Source organism: Synchiropus splendidus, chromosome 1 (genome assembly GCF_027744825.2).
Source record: "Synchiropus splendidus isolate RoL2022-P1 chromosome 1, RoL_Sspl_1.0, whole genome shotgun sequence".
Lineage (NCBI taxonomy): Eukaryota > Metazoa > Chordata > Actinopteri > Syngnathiformes > Callionymidae > Synchiropus > Synchiropus splendidus.
Genome location: NC_071334.1, coordinates 62,646,812 through 62,665,902, shown reverse-complemented (window position 1 = coordinate 62,665,902; position 19,091 = coordinate 62,646,812). Strand labels below are relative to the sequence as shown.

The 19,091-nt window shown below is 47.8% G+C and overlaps 1 protein-coding gene across 2 annotated transcripts; it reads left to right on the top strand.

Moving 5' to 3' along the window:
* The first annotated feature begins 331 nt into the window (after positions 1–331).
* Positions 332–18,960, top strand: LOC128761148 (kalirin-like). Of its 2 annotated transcripts, none has more exons than XM_053869127.1 (55): positions 332–707; positions 1,738–1,812; positions 1,884–1,998; positions 2,067–2,259; positions 2,337–2,560; positions 2,631–2,946; positions 3,053–3,175; positions 3,323–3,514; positions 3,585–3,716; positions 4,452–4,586; positions 4,665–4,757; positions 4,971–5,093; positions 5,184–5,300; positions 5,373–5,447; positions 5,530–5,646; positions 6,016–6,068; positions 6,215–6,362; positions 6,434–6,701; positions 7,068–7,234; positions 7,354–7,473; positions 7,537–7,616; positions 7,718–7,856; positions 7,925–8,059; positions 8,452–8,599; positions 8,662–8,777; positions 8,845–8,967; positions 9,042–9,349; positions 9,417–9,483; positions 9,863–9,969; positions 10,040–10,109; positions 10,185–10,274; positions 10,575–10,667; positions 10,756–10,867; positions 10,964–11,154; positions 11,451–11,552; positions 12,015–12,169; positions 12,247–12,349; positions 13,656–13,817; positions 13,895–14,081; positions 14,162–14,209; positions 14,276–14,373; positions 14,942–15,067; positions 15,137–15,250; positions 15,710–15,789; positions 15,861–15,927; positions 15,998–16,101; positions 16,160–16,229; positions 16,292–16,378; positions 16,514–16,606; positions 16,683–16,733; positions 16,808–16,885; positions 16,948–17,133; positions 17,194–17,365; positions 17,445–17,590; positions 17,663–18,960. In XM_053869127.1, the coding sequence occupies exons 1-55, from the start codon at positions 653–655 to the stop codon at positions 17,846–17,848; spliced, it is 7,035 nt and encodes a 2,344-aa protein (XP_053725102.1). In that variant the 5' UTR covers positions 332–652; the 3' UTR covers positions 17,849–18,960. The 2 variants fall into 2 exon arrangements, with proteins under 2 accessions (XP_053725102.1, XP_053725094.1); XM_053869119.1 differs by having other exon boundaries at positions 333–707; positions 15,134–15,250; positions 17,663–18,959.
* Positions 18,961–19,091: the final 131 nt, after the last annotated feature.

Genomic DNA, 19,091 nt, shown 5'->3' with positions numbered 1-19,091 from the left:
TTAAATTAACAAGACCATTTTAATAACATAAAAATCAAATGTGTGTGGTTATTTCCGGCTGATTGTTGTTCACAATCCAACGCTTGTTCGCGTCCGTAGCAGATGTCGAATCTTGATGATCTCAAAATTGCTTTAATTATTTAAATCTCAACATGAAACGAAGATGATGCTGAATATATCTATATAGCTATACATATATAACGCACATGTGCGTCTGTGCAGCAGCAGCAGCTACTGCAGCGCTCGCGCACGCTGGCGCGCATGCGTGTTGGAATCGCACCGAAGCTCTCTCTCCTCGGTTGAGGCGGGCGGCGGCGGGATCAGAGGCACCGGAGCCGTTTGCGTTCGGTGCACGCGCGAGCGGCGGTGTGATGAGAAGGCGAGTAGGGTCCCCGTAACCTCAGCATCAGCAGCCGCGGAGGTGGGGGCGGAGGTGGAGGAGGAGGAGGAGAAGGACCGTCGACGAGGATGCTGCTGCACTGAGCCATCCTCGGCACCGTTCAACCATCCGTCCACGCGCGAGGCTCCGGTATCTCTAGTAGGATGAAGGAATAAGCTGGGAGGAGGCGCAAGGAGCAGCAAGGCAGGATAAAGGAGGAAAAGCGGAGGAAAAGGAGGAAGAGAACGAGGAAGGGGGGGCCGAAGAGCAAGGATGAATCCGGCGGATGGTGGAGGAGAAGCGGGGCCCGATGGCCTGGCTACGGCAGGTGGGGTGTGTGCGTGTGTGTGGGTTGTGCGTGCGCGCGAGCCGTGTATCGCTGCTGTCGCCATGATGCCTCCACATCCGCCCATTGACTCTGCGAATGTGTGTAAATGAAGTGTGATGTCATGTCAGCTCACTGATGCTTCACGCGTCGGTAATACAGATGTGTGTGTGCGGGTCCGGGATGCTCGATTTCAGCGGGTGTTCCGGACACGTGCATGTCTGCCTTACATATGTGTTTGTTACATAAAAACGAGGGCGAGCGGGGATGAGATGTGTGTGGGTTCCACATTTTCGTTTCGGATTTGTGCTCCACATGAGTGTGTGGGGTTGTGTCACGGGTGTGTGTTCTGTGTGTGTGTGTGTGTGTGTGCTTCTCAGTTAACACAGCCATCCCATTGGTCACCTGCTCAACTAGCCTGCAGGTGAGCAAATCACGTGGCTACACGCCTCTCAGATCATTGACAGATACACCACATGATGAAGAAAAAGCACTGTCTTTCATGTTAGTTACTTTAATCTGGCATGTGTCAGATTACACCCCAAAACACGGTCACAGGACATGAACAAGATCTTGTGAAGGCCTGTTTAAATGAGACACATGCAAAAGCACTTTCAATTTCTGGTGTAACTTGATATTAAGTAAAAACCCAAATATTAAAAATGATGGAGTTAGCAGTTATAGAATTACACCCAGTATGAGTTCAGGTGACTCCAGTATCGTCATTTTCTTATTTATTTTTTTTTGCAACTAATGATTCATATGATAGCCAGGAGTCACCGACTATCTAAATGATTTGCCAGCGTATGGCATGCACGCATACCCGCCAACATTTCTGATTGTAGTGTTGTAAAAAGAACGTGCGTTTTCCTGACTCAAGTTTCCTTTGGAAATCAAAGCTGAGGTGTATATGATATCACGACTAGTTGATGAATGAACCCGTCAGTGACCAAATAAATCAGCGATTGTAAGTCAGCATTGACTGGTGGTTGCAGCCCTTCTCTTACTAATCCTCATCACCCTCCTGTGTCAGGCTCTGGGAAACCCAGCAGTGTCCGTGCCGTTGACGTCTTGACTGTGTTGCGAGAGAAGGTTGCCTTTGTGTCAGGTGAGTTCACTGACTTGGTAGCTCACTTGCATCTGGCCTTCTCATTGCTGACTGGTTTTGCTGTTTTCCAGGTGGGAGGGACAAACGTGGAGGACCCATCATGACCTTTCCTGCTAGAACTAACCATGATCGAATAAAGCAGGAGGACCTGAGCCGGTTGGTCACCTACCTGTCTACCATTCCGAGGTATCCCTCTGTCTCTGAGCGTTCTCCACGCTGTTTCCTTGGTGATAACCTTTACTCGCGCGTTTCAGTGAGGAAGTGCGTGGCAGGGGCTTCACTGTGGTGGTGGACATGCGAGGCAGTAAGTGGGACAGTGTCAAGCCGGTCTTGAGGACACTGCAAGAGACTTTCTCTACCCACATCCACATAGCGCTGCTCATCAAACCTGACACCTTCTGGCAAAAGCACAAGACCAACCTGGGCAGCGCCAAGCTAAGTTTTGAGGTACCTGGACGCCTCTGTTTGTCCCGGATTAAGGATGACTCTTGTTTTACTATTTACTATTTTTGCCATTCTTCCAGACGAGCTTGGTGTCCCTAGATGGGCTGGCCAGGGTTGTGGACCCCTCTCAGCTCACAGCTGATTTGGGTGGTTCCCTGGAGTACGACCATGTAGAATGGACGGAGTTGCGTCTGGGTTTAGAGGAGTTCTGTGGTGCTGCCACGCAGCTGCTAGCCCAGCTGGAGCAGCTGGAGGCGGGACTGAACAGTGTGCCCGAACCCCAAGATGTAGAAGAGGCTCGCAAGTGAGTATCCTGGCCCACTTTCTGTTCAACCATTATTCTAGTGACTCACTGAAGGTTGCTCTTGTCCTAGACTTTTAGACGATCACACTCGACTTCGTAACACTGTCACCACAGCGCCTGTGGACGTGCTGGACCGAGAGGGGCGGAGCTTGTTGCAGCGTATGCGTCTGGGGTCCACAAATGGTGATACATCGGTTGAAAGTAGTGGAGGTGGTGGCAGTTGGTTGTCAGGTGGGGCAGACTTCCATGGCGTCGCCCCTCAAGTGTCCCAGCTGCTGGAGCGACTGCAGACATCGAGAGCTCACCTGCTCGAGGAGTGGAGCAACAGAAAGCTTCATCTGGACCAGCTGTTGCAACTGCATTTGTTCACTCAGGACGCCGCAAAGGTGGTGTCAACGTTCATCAGCACAGTTCAAGAAGCAGTAGTGGGAATGTTTGATGTCTGCTGATGTGCAGTGGAGATAGAGATCTGTGTCTCCTCTGCTGTCGCAGATGTCCGAGTGGATTCGCCACAGTAAAGAGTTGTTAATGCAAACTCTGGCGGAGGTGGGCCAAAACCATCAGCATGCACTCGACCTGCAGACACAACATCAGCACTTCACCTCCAACTGCATGGTGAGTGCAGCAGACCAGATGTGGACCAACACTGTGTTGCGTTCAAAACTCTCCTCTAAATGATGAAGCATTCTTATGGTGTCTGAGGTCAAATCTCTGATAACAGTAGTGAGTGCTAATAAATGTGTGCATGTGTGTCTCTGGCAGAACGGCAGCGTGAATGTGGACAGCGTGGTCACTGTGGCCAGCCGGCTCTCAGAGGCCGGTCACTATGGTGCAGAGAAGATCTCTTTGGTGTCCTCACAATTACAGGAAGACTGGAAGTCCCTCACTTCTGCTCTCGAAGAACGTAGCAACACTCTGGCCATGGCGACCGGCTTTCACCAAGGAGCAGAACAGGTCCGTCTGGTTCTTCAGACTTGGGGAGACCTTGTTTGTGTGGTATTTGACCTGATTTTTTGGGTTGTAGTTCCTGCTCAAAGTTGGAGGATGGGTCCAAAAGTGCTCTGAGGCCTCGTTACCATCAACCAGCTCGGATATTGAAGCGGAAGTGAAGAAGCACCAGAAGCTGAATGAAGAGATTACCTCCGACTACACCCAGGTATTCTACTGTCTGGTGACAAACTAAATAAGTAATCATGTTAAAACATTTGACAAGTGTGGAGCTACAGTAAATCATGGTCAGAAATCTGAATGTATTAATCTTTGAATTTTATTCAGTAAGTTCGCATTCAAGACTCATTTTTTTTGTCTGATTCAAGATGTATTTTCACACTCAAAACCTTTGACCCTTTAGCTTAGAATCAGGTGGATCTGCGATTTGCATGTTGTGCTTCTGCAGCAACCACATTTACATCAGATTTCATTCCTGCACAACATTACATCCTCCTCTCTCCTTCTTCTTCTTCTTCTTTTCCTTTCGACCTCTCCCTTCAGGGATCGCCGCGGCGGATCATCTTCCTCCATCACACCCTCTTCTCTACCTACCTATAAACTTCATATTCTCCTTCACCACGTCCATAAATCTTCTCTTAGGCCTTCCTCACAAAATAATTGTTGTCAATCTCTCTTTCTCCTCATCATGTTCTGTCGTTACCAAAAATTTTTCCTTCTATTTCTTTCTCTGTAAATTCACAAGTTGTTTCTCAATCATTGTTGCAAACATCTCCATCTCATGGAGATTATTTTTGTCCCATCAACAACTTTCCCTCCCGTGGGCCTAAGATTTTACATTTTACAAAAATCAAAGTATTGTCAAAAAAAGACTGTAGTTGATGTGTTACTATTCAGCACAATACATTGTGTGTAATCTCACACGTTGTGTACTTATCTGCAGGTCAATGAGAGCGGGAGAGCCTTAATGGACGTCCTACAGCGCTGCTCAGCTAAAGAGTCTGACGACACTTCGGTCAAACCGGACTTCACCGCCGCAACTCACTGCATTATGGGTATCTTACACCAGATCATGCAGGTACAACTCACCTCTCCAATACTCCTCCTCACCTCTTTGTCTGTTGCGCTGCTGACTTGCTCATGTTCTCTCCTCCAGGGCCAGCAGGAGGTGGACGGCGCTTGGCAACATCACAAGTTACGTCTGCATCAGCGCCTGCAGCTCTGTGTGTTCCAGCAAGATGTCAGACAGGTATGATGGCGGAATTTATGCAATGAGGTTGTGGCTTCAATTCCTGCCTGACGCTAGAGTGAACCTCCCACAGTACAAACTCATAATAGACTGATGACTCGAAACAGAGCATTGGTGTGCGCATGGGTGCCGGGATTGTCAGCCCCTGCCTCCTGCTTAAAGGGATGAGCTGACGAAAATGAATGATTGAAAGCGAGCCACTGTGTCACGCAGGTGCTGGAGTGGGTGGAGCAGCACGGGGAGGTTTTCCTCAACAAGCATGTTGGAGTAGGGAAGTCTCTCCATCGAGCAAGAGCACTTCAGAAACGCCACAACGACTTCCAGCAGGTCGCCCAGGTCTGTTTGCTTCACTTCACCCCTCATTTTGAGGAATACTTGACCCTCCTGTGATTGATGTGGAATTGACAACCGTGTGACAATTGTTAGAACACATACACCAATGCTGAGAAGCTTCTGGAAGCAGCTGACCAGCTGGCCCAGTCCGGAGAGTGTGAGCAGGACGAGATCTACCAGACAGCACGAGACTTAGAGCTACGCATGCAGGTTAGTCAAGCAGCTTGTCCATCAATGAATGAAAAAGGCAGTCCGACTCTTAATGTTTGGTTGTGTGTGCAGTCCTTCATTCAGAAAGTGGAGCAGCGGAAACTTCTTCTCGACTTATCTGTCTCATTCTTCACTCATATCAAAGAGGTGACGATCGTTCTGCACAGTCAGCGGCTCTTGATGATTTGAAATGATTCCATTAGCTTTCTCTTTCCACCCACCTGCTCAGCTCTCAGCGTGGATGGAGGGTCTTCAGACTCAGACGGTGTCGGTGTCGTCAGTGGACACAGTGGAAACGCTTCAGAGTCTCATCAGTCAGCAGCAACAGCAGCAGAGCAACACACAGGTAGCTGGACTCTTGTTGTAGCTGAGCCAAGACTTGCATGAAATAAGAATCACAAGCAGAACAACTGACTAACACGCAGATCATATGTAGATGATTTTTGTTTTTCGCAAAAAAAGACAGGAATCTAAGAGAAACAAACATCAATATGATGGAACTAAATCAATGATATGTGCCGTAAAATAATGTGGCAGCCCATCCGGGGGTGCACTGCCTCTTGGCCTCAGCAGCTCGGTTAAGATCCTGCACCCTGTGATGGAGTGAATGTAAATATAGGCTCGGCCCTTCTGTTGAGTTGGCACACGTCTTGGCTCTAACTCCACACCAGTCTCACCTCTAACCCTCACTGAACCCGCCTCTAACCCCAACCAGGAAGCTGCATTGAGCGTCATCCGTGAAGGAGAAGATCTCACCCTGCAGCTCAGGTCAGTCCTGGAAGGCTTCATCAACTCACCCCTAATACTCATCTCCATCTGCGGAGATATCTGTCCATCACCTCATCATCAGTGCACGTTGAGATGACAACCTCAGATTCTCTTCCACTTTGGCTCATCAAGTTTTCTTTTTGAAGGCCTCTTGGTGGTTCTGTCGCTCATGTTGAGGCAGTGCTCCAGCAGCTGGAGGAGTCCCACGTCCAGCTGGAGGAGCTGTTTCATCAGAGGCGCATCCGGCTCGACTTGTATCTGCAGTTCAGGATCTTGCACCAGTGCACCCTTGAGGTTCAGCTTCTGCTCCAGCCTCTTTCACGTTATCCTTCACTGTGATGGCTGATGTCACCCATCTTCTGCAGGTGACAGGGGAGATGGACGCGTGGAAGCAGGAGCTCCAAAAGCAGTCGCAGGACTTCTGCGCCGAGAAATTAACTTCACCGCGTGTGTCTGACTCTAACCATGAGCAGGCCGGGCGCCTACCCGAGGCCAGTCCAGAGGCACTAACACTGGCACAGCAGCGCATCCACAGGCACATGGAGCGACGACTGGCTCTTAACAACATGGTGTACGACATCCTGCAGCAGGGGCAGGACCTACAGCAGTACATCAGTGAAGTCCAGGCCACAGGTGAGCGGGACATTTCTGGACAATTCTTTGTCGAATCTGAATTCTGACTGTCAGCTGGAGTGAGTGTGATTATCAATCCTGATCAAAGACGAATTCACACACACACACACACACACACGCACACACTCACTAGACTCACACACACGCAGAAGAATATTCACACAGATACATGGATGGGGTTAAGGGGGATAAGGGGAAAGGGTTACCATGGAAACTGCTCTCTGAGACTTTGGGTTGGTCTCTATGGAAACCGCACTATTGAATTTACTGTGTAATCACACTCTCAGGGTGATTCGCTGCTATAATGAGGACCTGTGCTTTATGACCCATGTGTGGATGGTGTGTGTGTTTGTGTGTATGTATCAGGCATAGAGCCAACAGAGGGAGAGTGGTCCGTCCTCTCGTCAAAGGTGGATGAGCTGCAGAGCCTCTTGCAGGACAAGCAGAAGGAGCTGCAGCAGATGGCAGACCACACACACACACACCTTGAGCAGAGCCTTCAGCTGAGACACCTTCAGAGTCAAGTGAAGCAGGTACACACATCTGAGGGAGCCAGGTCAAGCAAGAGCATGGCCACATGGAGCTCTGCCTGGGGGGAGGGAGGAGTAAAAACATGTTGTACTAGTAGTTCTCATCCGACGGTGTGATTTAGGTCCTGGGGTGGATCTCAGAGGGAGAGGTCATGCTGTCGTCCTGCATGTTGAACTCTGGCTGTTTATCCGAAGCAGAACAGTTGCAGAGAGAGCACGAGCGCCTGCAGCAGTCCATAGAGGTAACGGCATACAAACCACACTCACAGAATCCAGAGTTGTCTCACCAGTGTTGACCTCTTCAGGCGCTTCTACACGCTGACTCCCTCCAGAGGACTCACCAGGTTGCTCTAGCTCTGCAGCAAAGGGCCGAGCTTCTGGTCAGGTACCCAAGTTCTTGACAACGTGTATATTCTGTTAAGTTTGTAAGGAGCCTAACATCTAACTTTATATTCCTTTGCTTGTCCTCCTCAAACCTTCTGGCAGAGCTGGTCACTATGATCCAGATGCAGTAAGAGCGTGTGCCCAGACGGTGGCTCTACACTGGCAGACTCTGATGTTGAGGATTGAGGACAGACTGAAGCTTGTGAACGCCTCGGCTGCCTTTTACAGGACCTCGCAGCAGGTACCCATTTATTTCAACCAGTGCTTCTCCATGTCTGGACCTTCTAACCTGTGTCCCAACTCTCTCAGGTGTGTGGGGTCCTGGAGAGCCTGGAGCAGGAGTATCGGCGGGAGGAGGATTGGTGCGGTGGAGGGGAGCGACAGCCAGAGCAGCTGCTGCCTCTTGTCAGCAAACACACGGAGCAAAAGGAGGCCTTCTTGAAGGTGAGGTCCTGTTCATCTCACTCGTAAATGGACGGGCTGATGGGTATCCATTTTAGATTCAATCCCAATGAGAGGTTTGGTGCACAACGTCACGATTTGAAGACAGCCAGGATCAATTGTAGATTTAGGATGCAACATAAAAGCGATCATAGCGGTCTGTGATGAAGGCTCTGACCATAGAGAATCTACATCAAGGTCCAGGTTAGAGTGACAGAGAGACCGCAACTATCATTCTTTTGAAGATTTGACTGGTTCATCATTAATTTTGAGGCTCTATTTGACAAGATTGGGTATCAAAAGCTTTTGCCCCATAATGTTGCAGCATTGCATGTGGATGAACCCACATAAATACACTTCTGAATCACTGGGTTGAACCTTATTCTTGGCGACAGGCCTGCACACTGGCCAGACGCAATGCCGAGGTCTTCCTCAAGTACATCCACCGCAACAGTGTCACCATGGCAACCATCTCAGGGGTGACGGGTGTCAGTGAGGTCAGCGGTCATGCTCACTCCAGAGTCCCCGAACAGCAAGTCAAAGGTAATTTAGCTCCGTCTCTTTTCATCATGACTGGGACTGCCATTGATTGTATTCATCTCCAGGAATCCTGAGTGAACTGCTTCAGAGGGAAAACCGAGTTCTTCACTTCTGGACTTTGAAAAAACGCCGTCTAGATCAGTGTCAACAGTTCCTGATGTTTCAGAGCCACACCCAGCAGGTTGCCCCGCCCACCTACTCCTCTTACATCCCACAATGCAATTCTACTCAACTCTATCTCTCGACAGGCTTTGGATTGGCTTCAAGATTCTGGTGACCACTACCTTGCAACACACACATCTCCAGGGTCGACCATGGCAGAGACACAAGAACTGCTGAAACAACACAGAGAATTCTGTGTGTCTGCAAAGGTGACCTTCGGTGCACAGGCCATGATGCTGATGTGGGAAGATGTCGAGTCACTAACCATGACACTATCTTTCAGAACACTCAGGAGAAAGTTCACCTGCTCATCCAGCTCGCCGAAAGCATGTTGGCCAAAGGCCACGCCCACCGGACGGAGCTACGCCGTTGTGTGTCAACAGTCGACAAGCGCTACAGAGATTTTACTGCCAGGATGGGGCAATATCGGAACCTTCTGGAAGCTGCCATGGGAGGCTGTTGCCAGGATAGCCAAGATCTGGACTTAGAGTTGATCCCCAACAGTCTGTCTGACTCTGACCCCGAGGTCAACTTGTCTGACCCTGCCCATCAGGTCAGCGATGAAAAGAGGCGCTCTGCACGCAAGAAAGAGTGAGTAGAAGGCAATTTATAATCCGCTGCGTCAAATATGCCAACGTATGTAACTTTGTCAATTTAGGTACATCATGGCTGAGCTGCTGCAGACGGAGAGGGTCTACGTGCGAGACCTTCAGGAGTGCATCGAGGTACAACCTTTTCCAAAATTCTGTCAGTATCATTCAATGTTTCATATCTTATGGTGTGGCTTTTTGCACGCATCCCTGCGGGCTGTGAGTCAAAAGATTACTCTGCCTAGAACGTGGGCTGCTTGCGAGCTACAGGGGTGTCAGTTTGAAGTTCAAGTATCCACTCTCGCATCGATCTGTGAACTAGAGCGCAGGAGGATTTCTGTAGTCCAGCCAAATGTGAATGCAGGGAGTGAGCTGTCGCTGCAATGATGTGCCTTAGTTCCTGGATTCATCACTGAAGCAGGGATCGATCAAATGCATCGCCACTGTCTGCTTCTGTGACGTGCTGCCTATTAGCCCTGAAGGATGCTGACTGAGTGACATTACTGTTTGACAGACGTATCTATGGGAGATGACCAGCGGAACTGATGTCCCCACTAGTCTTGTAAATAAGGACGACGTCGTGTTTGGAAACATCCAGGACATTTACGAATTTCACAACAGGTGACGTAGCCAAGCTTGACTCTCCTGTGTGTCCTCGTGCAGGTGCTCAGTGGTCTCTTTCTCTCGACAGTATTTTCCTGAAGGAGCTGGAAAACTACGAGCAGCTTCCAGAAGATGTGGGACATTGTTTTGTCACCTGGGTAACTAGTTGTTTGAGCATGTTGGTTGATCTTTTATTACCACTCTGACTGGACCTTTGCTTGTTGTTCCAACAGGCGGACAAGTTCCACATGTATGTCACATACTGTCGCAACAAGCCAGACTCCAGTCTCCTGATCCAGCAGCATGGAGGAGGCTTCTTTGAGGTCAGTGGGAGAGTCATCTGAATTTCTCATTTCTGATATTTGGAAATAATGGACTTTTTCTGATTGTTATAATAGAAACTATAGCTGACAAACCTAAGCACAAAGAGGCAAAAACTATGAATACACAGTGTGCTGCTTTTAAGTTGTTGGCTGCAATTGCTGTTATTGGTGTAGCATTGCATGAAAGGAGTTGACATACTGATGGCGGGAGTTTTTCTTTTTACCGGAGGCCAAAATAAGGTGGCTGATGTTCCTTGAGTTTGATGTGACTGTGACTGAGATATTAAATCTCTTTGACAGAGCGTGCAGCGGCGGCATGGTCTTAACAACTCCATCTCATCCGCACTCATCAAACCAGTCCAGAGGATCACCAAGTACCAGCTTCTGCTCAAGGTATCGCTTCTCACCCTCTGTGACCGCTGTCAGTCTTCTTCCACCGTGTCATGTTTAAAGTCTCGTAAACATCGATCTGTCTGCGCAGGAGCTGCTCGCGTGCTGTGAGGAAGGGAAGGGAGAGATAAAAGAGGGCCTGGACGTGATGCTGAGTGTCCCCAAGAGGGCCAACGACGCCATGCATGTCAGCATGCTGGAAGGTATGACCTTGATTTGGAAAGCCCCTGACCGAAGTCTAACACAAGTCTGGGCTAATCATTGTCAAGAGGATAAGGTCGCCTTCACTGTGCCTGCAGGACTGGAGGAAGGGCTGGAGGTTCAGGGAGAGCTTCTCCTTCAGGACTCTTTTCTGGTCTGGGAGCCCAAATCACTGATTCGGAAAGGACGAGACCGTCATCTGTTTCTGTTTGAGCTGTCGCTCATCTTCAGCAAAGAGATTAAAGACTCATCTGGACGAACCAAATACCTGTACAAGAATCGTCTGAGGGTGTGTGTGCTTTTGTTTGTTCCTCTGTTTGGATTCTGCACAGATCTGCTCTGGGCTGTCAAATGGCAGCAGCAGCAGATGACACGAGAGTAATGGCTGCTCCTAAGGCAAAGACAGCGTTAAATGAAGCGTATCATCCGTCTTAGCCAGTTTGTTCATGTGATGCAAATGTGCTTGCTTTTGTGGTGACAAGTACCAGTGAAGTCCTGATGTGTGTTGTTGTTTTGTGTCTGACTAAACATGTGCCCAGGCATGTGAAGTCCTCATGTTTGTGGATCTCTCTGTTTGATTGACAGACTTCAGAGTTGGGCGTGACAGAACACATAGAGGGTGACGCCTGTAAATTTGCTCTGTGGGTCGGACGCACCCCAACATCAGACAACAAGACTGTCCTCAAGGTAAGTGTGATTCTTTTCTGTAGGAATTCACCACAACCATTGAGCGTCTCCAGTGTGTGTGGCGTCCAGGTGCCTGCATGCACCTCTGACATAGTCTGGGCTTGGTTCTCATCAGACGGTGAGTCTTCTCCGGAGGGATTTCCTCCCTGCTCCAGATCAGGGCATCAATCAGCTCTTGTAGTCTGTGAGCGTGGATTGAACTGCACATGATGTCCCAGAGGTGTTCGATTGGATTCAGGTCTTGGGAAAGGGCAGGACAGTCCATAGAATCGATACCATCGCCATGCATGATTGAGCTATGGGGTTTCTTCTTAGTAGGTGGAGGAAACCAGAGTCAGTCATTCATTATCATTCTGTTGGGCACTTTGACTAATCCTTTAACTGGGAATTCAAATTTACAGCAAGTATGTCACAGTTTCAGAGTCATGATCAGAGTTGAGAGAAGATTATGTTTGTGCTCAGGCGTCATCCCTGGAGCTGAAGCAGGAATGGGTCCGCAGCATTCGCCAGGTGATTCAGGAGAGACGGGGCCACCTGCGAGGAGCGCTCCGAGAACCGATACCTTTACCCAAGACTCCCAATCCGACTCTGGGGCGCCAGCGAAGCATCAATCGAAGGTCAGCTGTCTCATCCTACCTGCCAGATTCGCCAGATGTGTCCATTCACTCTGTAAATTCTTGCTGTCTGTTGCCAGGGATACGAGCGAGGACGCTGACAGCCTGGGAGACGCCAGCAGTCAACCCGACACTGTTTCTATAGCTTCCCGAACATCTCAGAACACTGCAGACAGTGACAAGGTACATACAACACTCACACACGCAGCCTTGAGGGTGTGTATCATGACTTCACTCCTGCTGCAGCTGGTGGGTGTGGTACTATGGTAGGGGTTTTTGGTCAGATCCCTCTATAAACTAAACTTCGATCTCCTGATGAGGAATGACCGGTAAGAGTTCTGATTGTTTTCATGATGTTGTGATAGTTGAATTGTTGTTTATGGGTCAGCCTGTCTTTTTATGAGTTATACATCTTCAGTGGATGGATGGGAGAAGCTGGGGACACCATGTGTTATAATAACTGAGTTCTGGTTCTTTATTTCACAGTAGATTTGGCTTTAATGTCACACTTAGCTATGGAAGTCATGACAGTGATATGGAAACTCTGCATACATACCTTATTACCTTACCTTGTTTCAGCACTTTCATTACACTGTATTTATTGTATAATTTGAGGACATATAGGAAGAATTGAATTTAGAGTTTCAGAAGATGTTGATGATGGTGAACATATTAATGCTGTTAAATACTGTTGCATGTGTGATCAATATGAGGAGCTCACTTCTAGCTGCACATCTGGATTTGATTTGCTGGAAACACCCTCCTCACACACGCACACTCCTCACTGCTTCTCCTTGTTTTTGTTTGACACTTCTTTTCATTGACTGAATGTAGATGGATTCCCAACTTGTGTATGAAGTCTTTTCACCAGATTAGAGATTATTTCAGAGGCTATCCTAATGAGATTAATTCTATTGTACTCAGTGGTTTCAAAGTTTTTGTTCTTATTGCTTATCTGCAGTGATAAAGAAGGGTAACTAGAAAGACATAGCTATGTAATAAAATGGTTCTTAAAGTCACTGATAATGTAACTGACTGAGCAGTACTTATTGAACTAGAGTACAGTAACATTAATTTAGAATTCATTCACTGGATCCTTGTCTGTGTTTGTTTGTTTTTGAAATGCATTTGTTAAATGGTAACTTTATGGAAACATAAAGCCTGTTCACCATTCAATTATCATGGTAGTAATAATATAGTAACATGACAGTAAGAATGTAATGACAAGCAAGACTTGATTTCAGAACTGGTGTAATGTTGCAGCGAGTGAAACGATTCCTGCCTCTCAGTGATTCAAACTTAATGCTCCAAACTGAAGGGAAGTTTTCATTACATAATGAAGTCATAATTAGCCACAGAGGCGTCCTAATTCTCTCAAAACCCACATGACTCAGCCGGTTTAACAGATTACGCTGCGGCGGTACATGACAGTGAATCACAAATAAAGCGTGAGGGATTTGTGTGTGTGCGTGTGTGTTTGTATTGGCAGATGTCAGGAGGTTGTGAGTTAGTAGTGGTCTTGGTGGACTTCTCCTCCGGCTCGCCGTCAGAACTCAGCGTTCGCTCTGGTCAGACTGTGGAGCTGCTTGAGCGACCTGCAGACAAACCAGGGTGGTGTCTGGTCAGAACCACAGACCAAACCCCACAGATGGTGAGCTTCACGACGCTCTACTAACTCTTCGTTCACACATTTTTTTTTGTCTGACTTAATCTGTGCTTGCACTGCAGGAGGGTCTGGTGCCGGCCAGTGCTCTGAGTCTGTCACACTCCCACAGTGCCCCTGACATGGAAGGGCTTCTCCCACCATCCACCACTGCTACCACCACATCTTCTAGCCCTCCATCTTCTTCTAATAATGCTATCTCCTCCAGCTCCATGACGACCAGCACCTCCTCAACAGTGAGCAGCACCAGAGGTGAGTTTGATCTCGATACATCCTGACAGTGTAGCTCACACACAATGGAACTCATGATTAACACACAATCAATCTCACAGACTCTTGTCAGGATGGTACTGCCTCCCAGAACCAGAATTCCAGTCCAAGTATGTCAATGAGAACCCATGAATCAGGTTTGGGCCAATGGTTGACTTTGTTCCTCCCTCCATCAGGTGTGGTACCAGTGTGTGGTGTGAACACAGCTCCAGGTTGTGCTGTTAGCTCCCCGGGCCCAAAACGAACCAGCTCTGGAACTGGAAACACTCTAAAGGTCATTGTCAACATATTTGTCTTCTTATATGTCTTGTTGTAACTGAACACATTGGAGGTTTTTGTCCACTGCCAAAAACCTCCTATGCATAACACAAGGCGACAATGAATTCCAATGAATCATCTTTACCTTACTTCTTGAATTACATTTCAGCAACCCCTCACTATATATATGCAGTATATATATATGTATATATACACGCCCCAAACTGATCATCTACCCAACAAACAACAGTATCATTTTACTATTCATTATCAGTTCAAGTGTAAATATTACTTGTAAACTTGGCAAAATGAATTGAAATGCTAATGAAATGAAAATTTATTGGCCCACCTCTGGTTCAGATTCAAGAATGAGCAGTATTTCTTCCTCTCTAACCGTTATGTAGGGCAGTGGGTAAGAAAGTCTCATTGTGAGTGTAAATGAGCTGCTTGTGTTGCGCTGTCTAGTAATCTATTTTATTGTTTTTTTTCACCACTATGTGTTCTTTCAGCACCACTATTTTATTAGAATTATCTGCCACGGCATGTGTACTGTTCAAGAATCGATCTTTGTTTGTGCTCCACAGCGCTGGTTGACCAGTCCAGTACGCAGGCTGAGTCAGGGAAAAGCTGACGGACAGAAGAAACTGCCAATCAGAAACAGGAGGCGGGACAACCGGGCAGAGCTGGCCACACCTCTCACTGTCAACACGGTAGGAATGTATGAACAGGAATTGTTGAGACAAGTCTGAGTTAAACATTCATATCATTTGTTGTAGCAGAAGGCCAGGAAGGATGAGGCAGGACAGAGCGGAGGTGAGGAGGAGCCTGAAGAGGAGAGCCACACCCCATTACCCCCACCGATGAGGATCATTAAGGACCCCAATAATGCTGAGGTGAGTTTATGTCGGTTTTAATCGGTGGTTAACTCCACTCATTACTTCTTCTAGATGTTGCCACTTATCCGCTTCATGGAGTCTCTGGGGAGTGAAGTCTCTCTGGACTGTGCAGGGAGAGGCAGGAGTCGTCCTGGCCAGGTTGCATGTACAGTGCCGGGCACTTTGAGTCAGACAGAAGAGCATTGAATAGATCACTTTTGCAGGGTTGTTTGTGGTCATGGGTGTCTTTTCTGTTCCTCACCATGCCTCTGTCCCTCTATGGGTTGAAGGAAGCCTTGTGTGAGGGACGAGGAGGTGGTGGAGAACAGGAGGACGATTGGGTGAAACGGTCTGTGGTGTCAAGATATTCCTGCCTCCTGCCTGTGTCAACACTTTTAGTGGTGGGATAGCTCATGATGGGGATTGGGGTTGGCAACAAACGGCAAATTCTTCCTTTGATGCAAGTTTTCTCTGCAGGCTATGGACTCTGATCAGAGCTCGAACGAGTCCAATGAATCAGAGACCAGATCGAAGAGCCGAGCCCTGAGAGGACGCACGTAAGCCAAGTCATCTGAGCGCTTGTGTGCACATGGACGTGCATGTCTTAAGTCTCTTAATGCTGCCACAGGTTTGTGGTGAATGAGATGGTGCAGTCAGAAAAGGACTACGTGAAGGACCTGGCGGTCATCACTGAGGTGACACTTTTCAGGATAGCAAACCTGAGGTTGCATACAAACCAGACGGTAACCTGCGTGTCTTTGACAGGGCTTCATGTCCAGGCTGGAGGTTCGGGGGATTCCGGAAGACATGAGAGGAAAAGACAAGATTGTGTTTGGAAACATTCAACAGATCTACGACTGGCACAGAGAGTATGTGACGCTCAAACACGAGGACAGAAACGGACACTAATGTAGCTGTGTTTTCCAGTTTCTTCCTGGGGGAGTTGGAGCGCTGTGTCCAGAATCACGACCTGCTGGCTGACCTCTTCATCCGACATGTGAGGGACGTCTAAAGGTCGTGGAAGTTTTTAAGATCTCAACGCAATGTGTCTTCTTTTAGGAGCGTCGTCTGCACATGTATGTGGTCTACTGTCAGAACAAGCCGAGGTCTGAGTTCATCGTCGTCGAGTACGAAAAGTTCTTTGAGGTAACATCCTTGGATTTTTTTATGACATCAATATTATACATTCTTTGTCACAAACGCTTGACTTTAAACAATATTTCAACACTGTATTCATCCAAGTGGAGTGTGCTGTGAAGTGAAATGTGACTCTGAATGCAGGAGATCCAGCGGGAGATCAGTGTCAGAATGTCAATTAGTGATTTTCTCATCAAACCAGTGCAGAGAATCACCAAGTATCAGCTGTTGCTCAAGGTGAGGTGAAGGTCAAGTCTCTGGGATCAAACGTGTGTGGGGGTAAATCTAAAGTTTCCATTTGCATTCATCTCAGGATTTCCTCAAGTTCTCCTTAAAAGCTGGACTGGACTGCGAGGAGATTGAGGTAGCTGCTGGTTTGGTTAGCAGATGGCAGAGTGATGTCACAGGGAGACTAACAATATCTATCTGCGTCTACAGAAAGCAGTGGAGCTGATGTCGCTCGTCCCCAAACGCTGCAATGACATGATGAACTTGGGACGGCTGCAGGGATATGAGGTGTCTATCCACATCTTTCTAGTGTCAGTACAGCGCTGTCTGACACGGCTGCTCTGCTCTAGGGGTCGCTAACATCACAGGGGAAGCTTCTGCAGCAGGAGACCTTCTGCGTGTGGGAGCAGGACGGCGGCGTCTTGTCTCGGAGTAAGGAGAGACATGTCTTCCTCTTTGAGCAAATTGTCATTTTCAGCGAATTGCTGCGGAAGGGAACCAGCAATCATGGCTACCAGTATAAGAATAGCATTAAGGTAAGGCAGCCTTCGAGGGTCTCCAGGTCCAGTGGTGGGAACCATGCTGTGTCTCCTCAGGGGAGTTACCTGGACATGCAGGACAGTGTGGACGGGGACCCCTGCAAGTTTGTGCTTTGGTCTCGCGGCTCAGCTGAACGCTTCACGCTGCAGGCGTCTTCCAGCAGCATCAAAACCACCTGGGTGGAAAACATCGCCGCCCTGCTGGATGCTCAGAATAATTTCCTGACTGGTGAGACCAGTGGAACATTTTTCTTTCATGCATGTTGGACTACACTAACGTGTTTTTAAACTGCCTGTCTGGCTTTCAGCTCTTCAGTCTCCAATTGAGTACCAGAGGAAGGAGGGGGTGCTCTCTGTGACCCGCCCACTGTCGTCAGGGAGACAGCAATCTATACCACACACTCCCAATGGCCATGCTCCGCAGCCTTTGCCCGACAGTGAGCAGGATGACCAGGTTTGTCATGTCCCCTTTCGTTCCCCATTTCGACTTGAATCCGCCAACTAACTTACGTGACCTCTGACCCAGGAACTGGTGCTGGTGCTGCAGGACTTTGTGGCTGTTAGAGAAGATGAAATCTCTGTGTTCCGTGGTGAGAAAGTTCAGATATTGGGATCCAACCAGCAAGGCCAAAGCCTCGTGTACCGACCCGCCAACACGGATTCTCCAGCAGCGGAGGGCTGGGTGTCACGAAGCGTGTTGAACACACACTGACACACAAACTAAAGGACACACATGCAGCAGGTACTGTTCAACTCGCCCTCTTGGTGCTCACACTTATTCACCTGCCTCCTGTTTACTGACCTGAGCAAAGAGTGGACATCACGACCATAAGGAGGAACATCACATATCCACGTGCCCAGAGCTCGTTGCCTAGCAACAAAAAAAAAATAAAGTTTACAAAATGATCTAATCAGGGCGCAGCTCAGTGTGTGATGAAGATTATAAATGAGAATGAAGTATTCGGTTTCATCTAACTAAAGAAGAAAATGTGTGTGCCAGTGTGTCGTGGTGTAGCGTTGCCATGACAACCCATGTTTGTGGTGACTCCATTTTTTTTTTTTTATCTTGATTTTGGGCCTTTTGGTGAATCACAATTGCCACGTGCATCTTCTCGTATGGTCCCCGACCTTGCCATACATGAAACCTTCTGGTTGTTTTGAAGTGACATACATTTGTATATCAACCATGACCTTTATTCTGGACCTGACACACACTATTTATTATATATATATATATATATATATATATGACATGTATAATAGACAGGAAGCTCATGATTGACAGGCGTAGCATATACAGAGTCACAACCAGTGCCGTGTCCAGCAGGTGGGCGTGGTCACTCAAGGACATCCACAACCTCAACTTGTCTATGGGACATTGTTATTTGTACAGACATGCAGCTGATTGGTTGTCAGCTACTCTCTGTTATTGTTTGTAATAAATGTCATTTTTCATCCACGCAGTCGCATTTTAAATCCCCGAGCTGCTTACTCACACATGGTCCTGCTGCATTTGTAAATATTCTTTCTCTACTTCATGATGTATTTGACCTGTGGCCTAGAAATATCCTAATATCGTTGCTTTCTTTGCCGTATAATTTTGTCACTTCATGAAAGTGTAATTTCATGACATTTAGCGGCAATAAGAGCATCGGGGGTTGTGGGGACTGGGAAAGGCACGTGTGGTTGCCGTGTCAAAATTCAAATTTATCTGCGTGTTCAACTATCTTGTTTAATCCCGTCAATATCTGCCGACATCAGAACACACCATATGATTCAAAGATCACCTTCCTTGGAAGCTGATGAGAGGAAAAACAGGAAGAGATTCCATTCATACATATTTTGCTGTATTAATGAATTACAATAGAAACCACTCACCATATAGCCACAATAAGTATAGGTCGATTTATGACTGGTATTGCTGTCAGTAGCAGCTATTGGCCACTAGAGGGCAC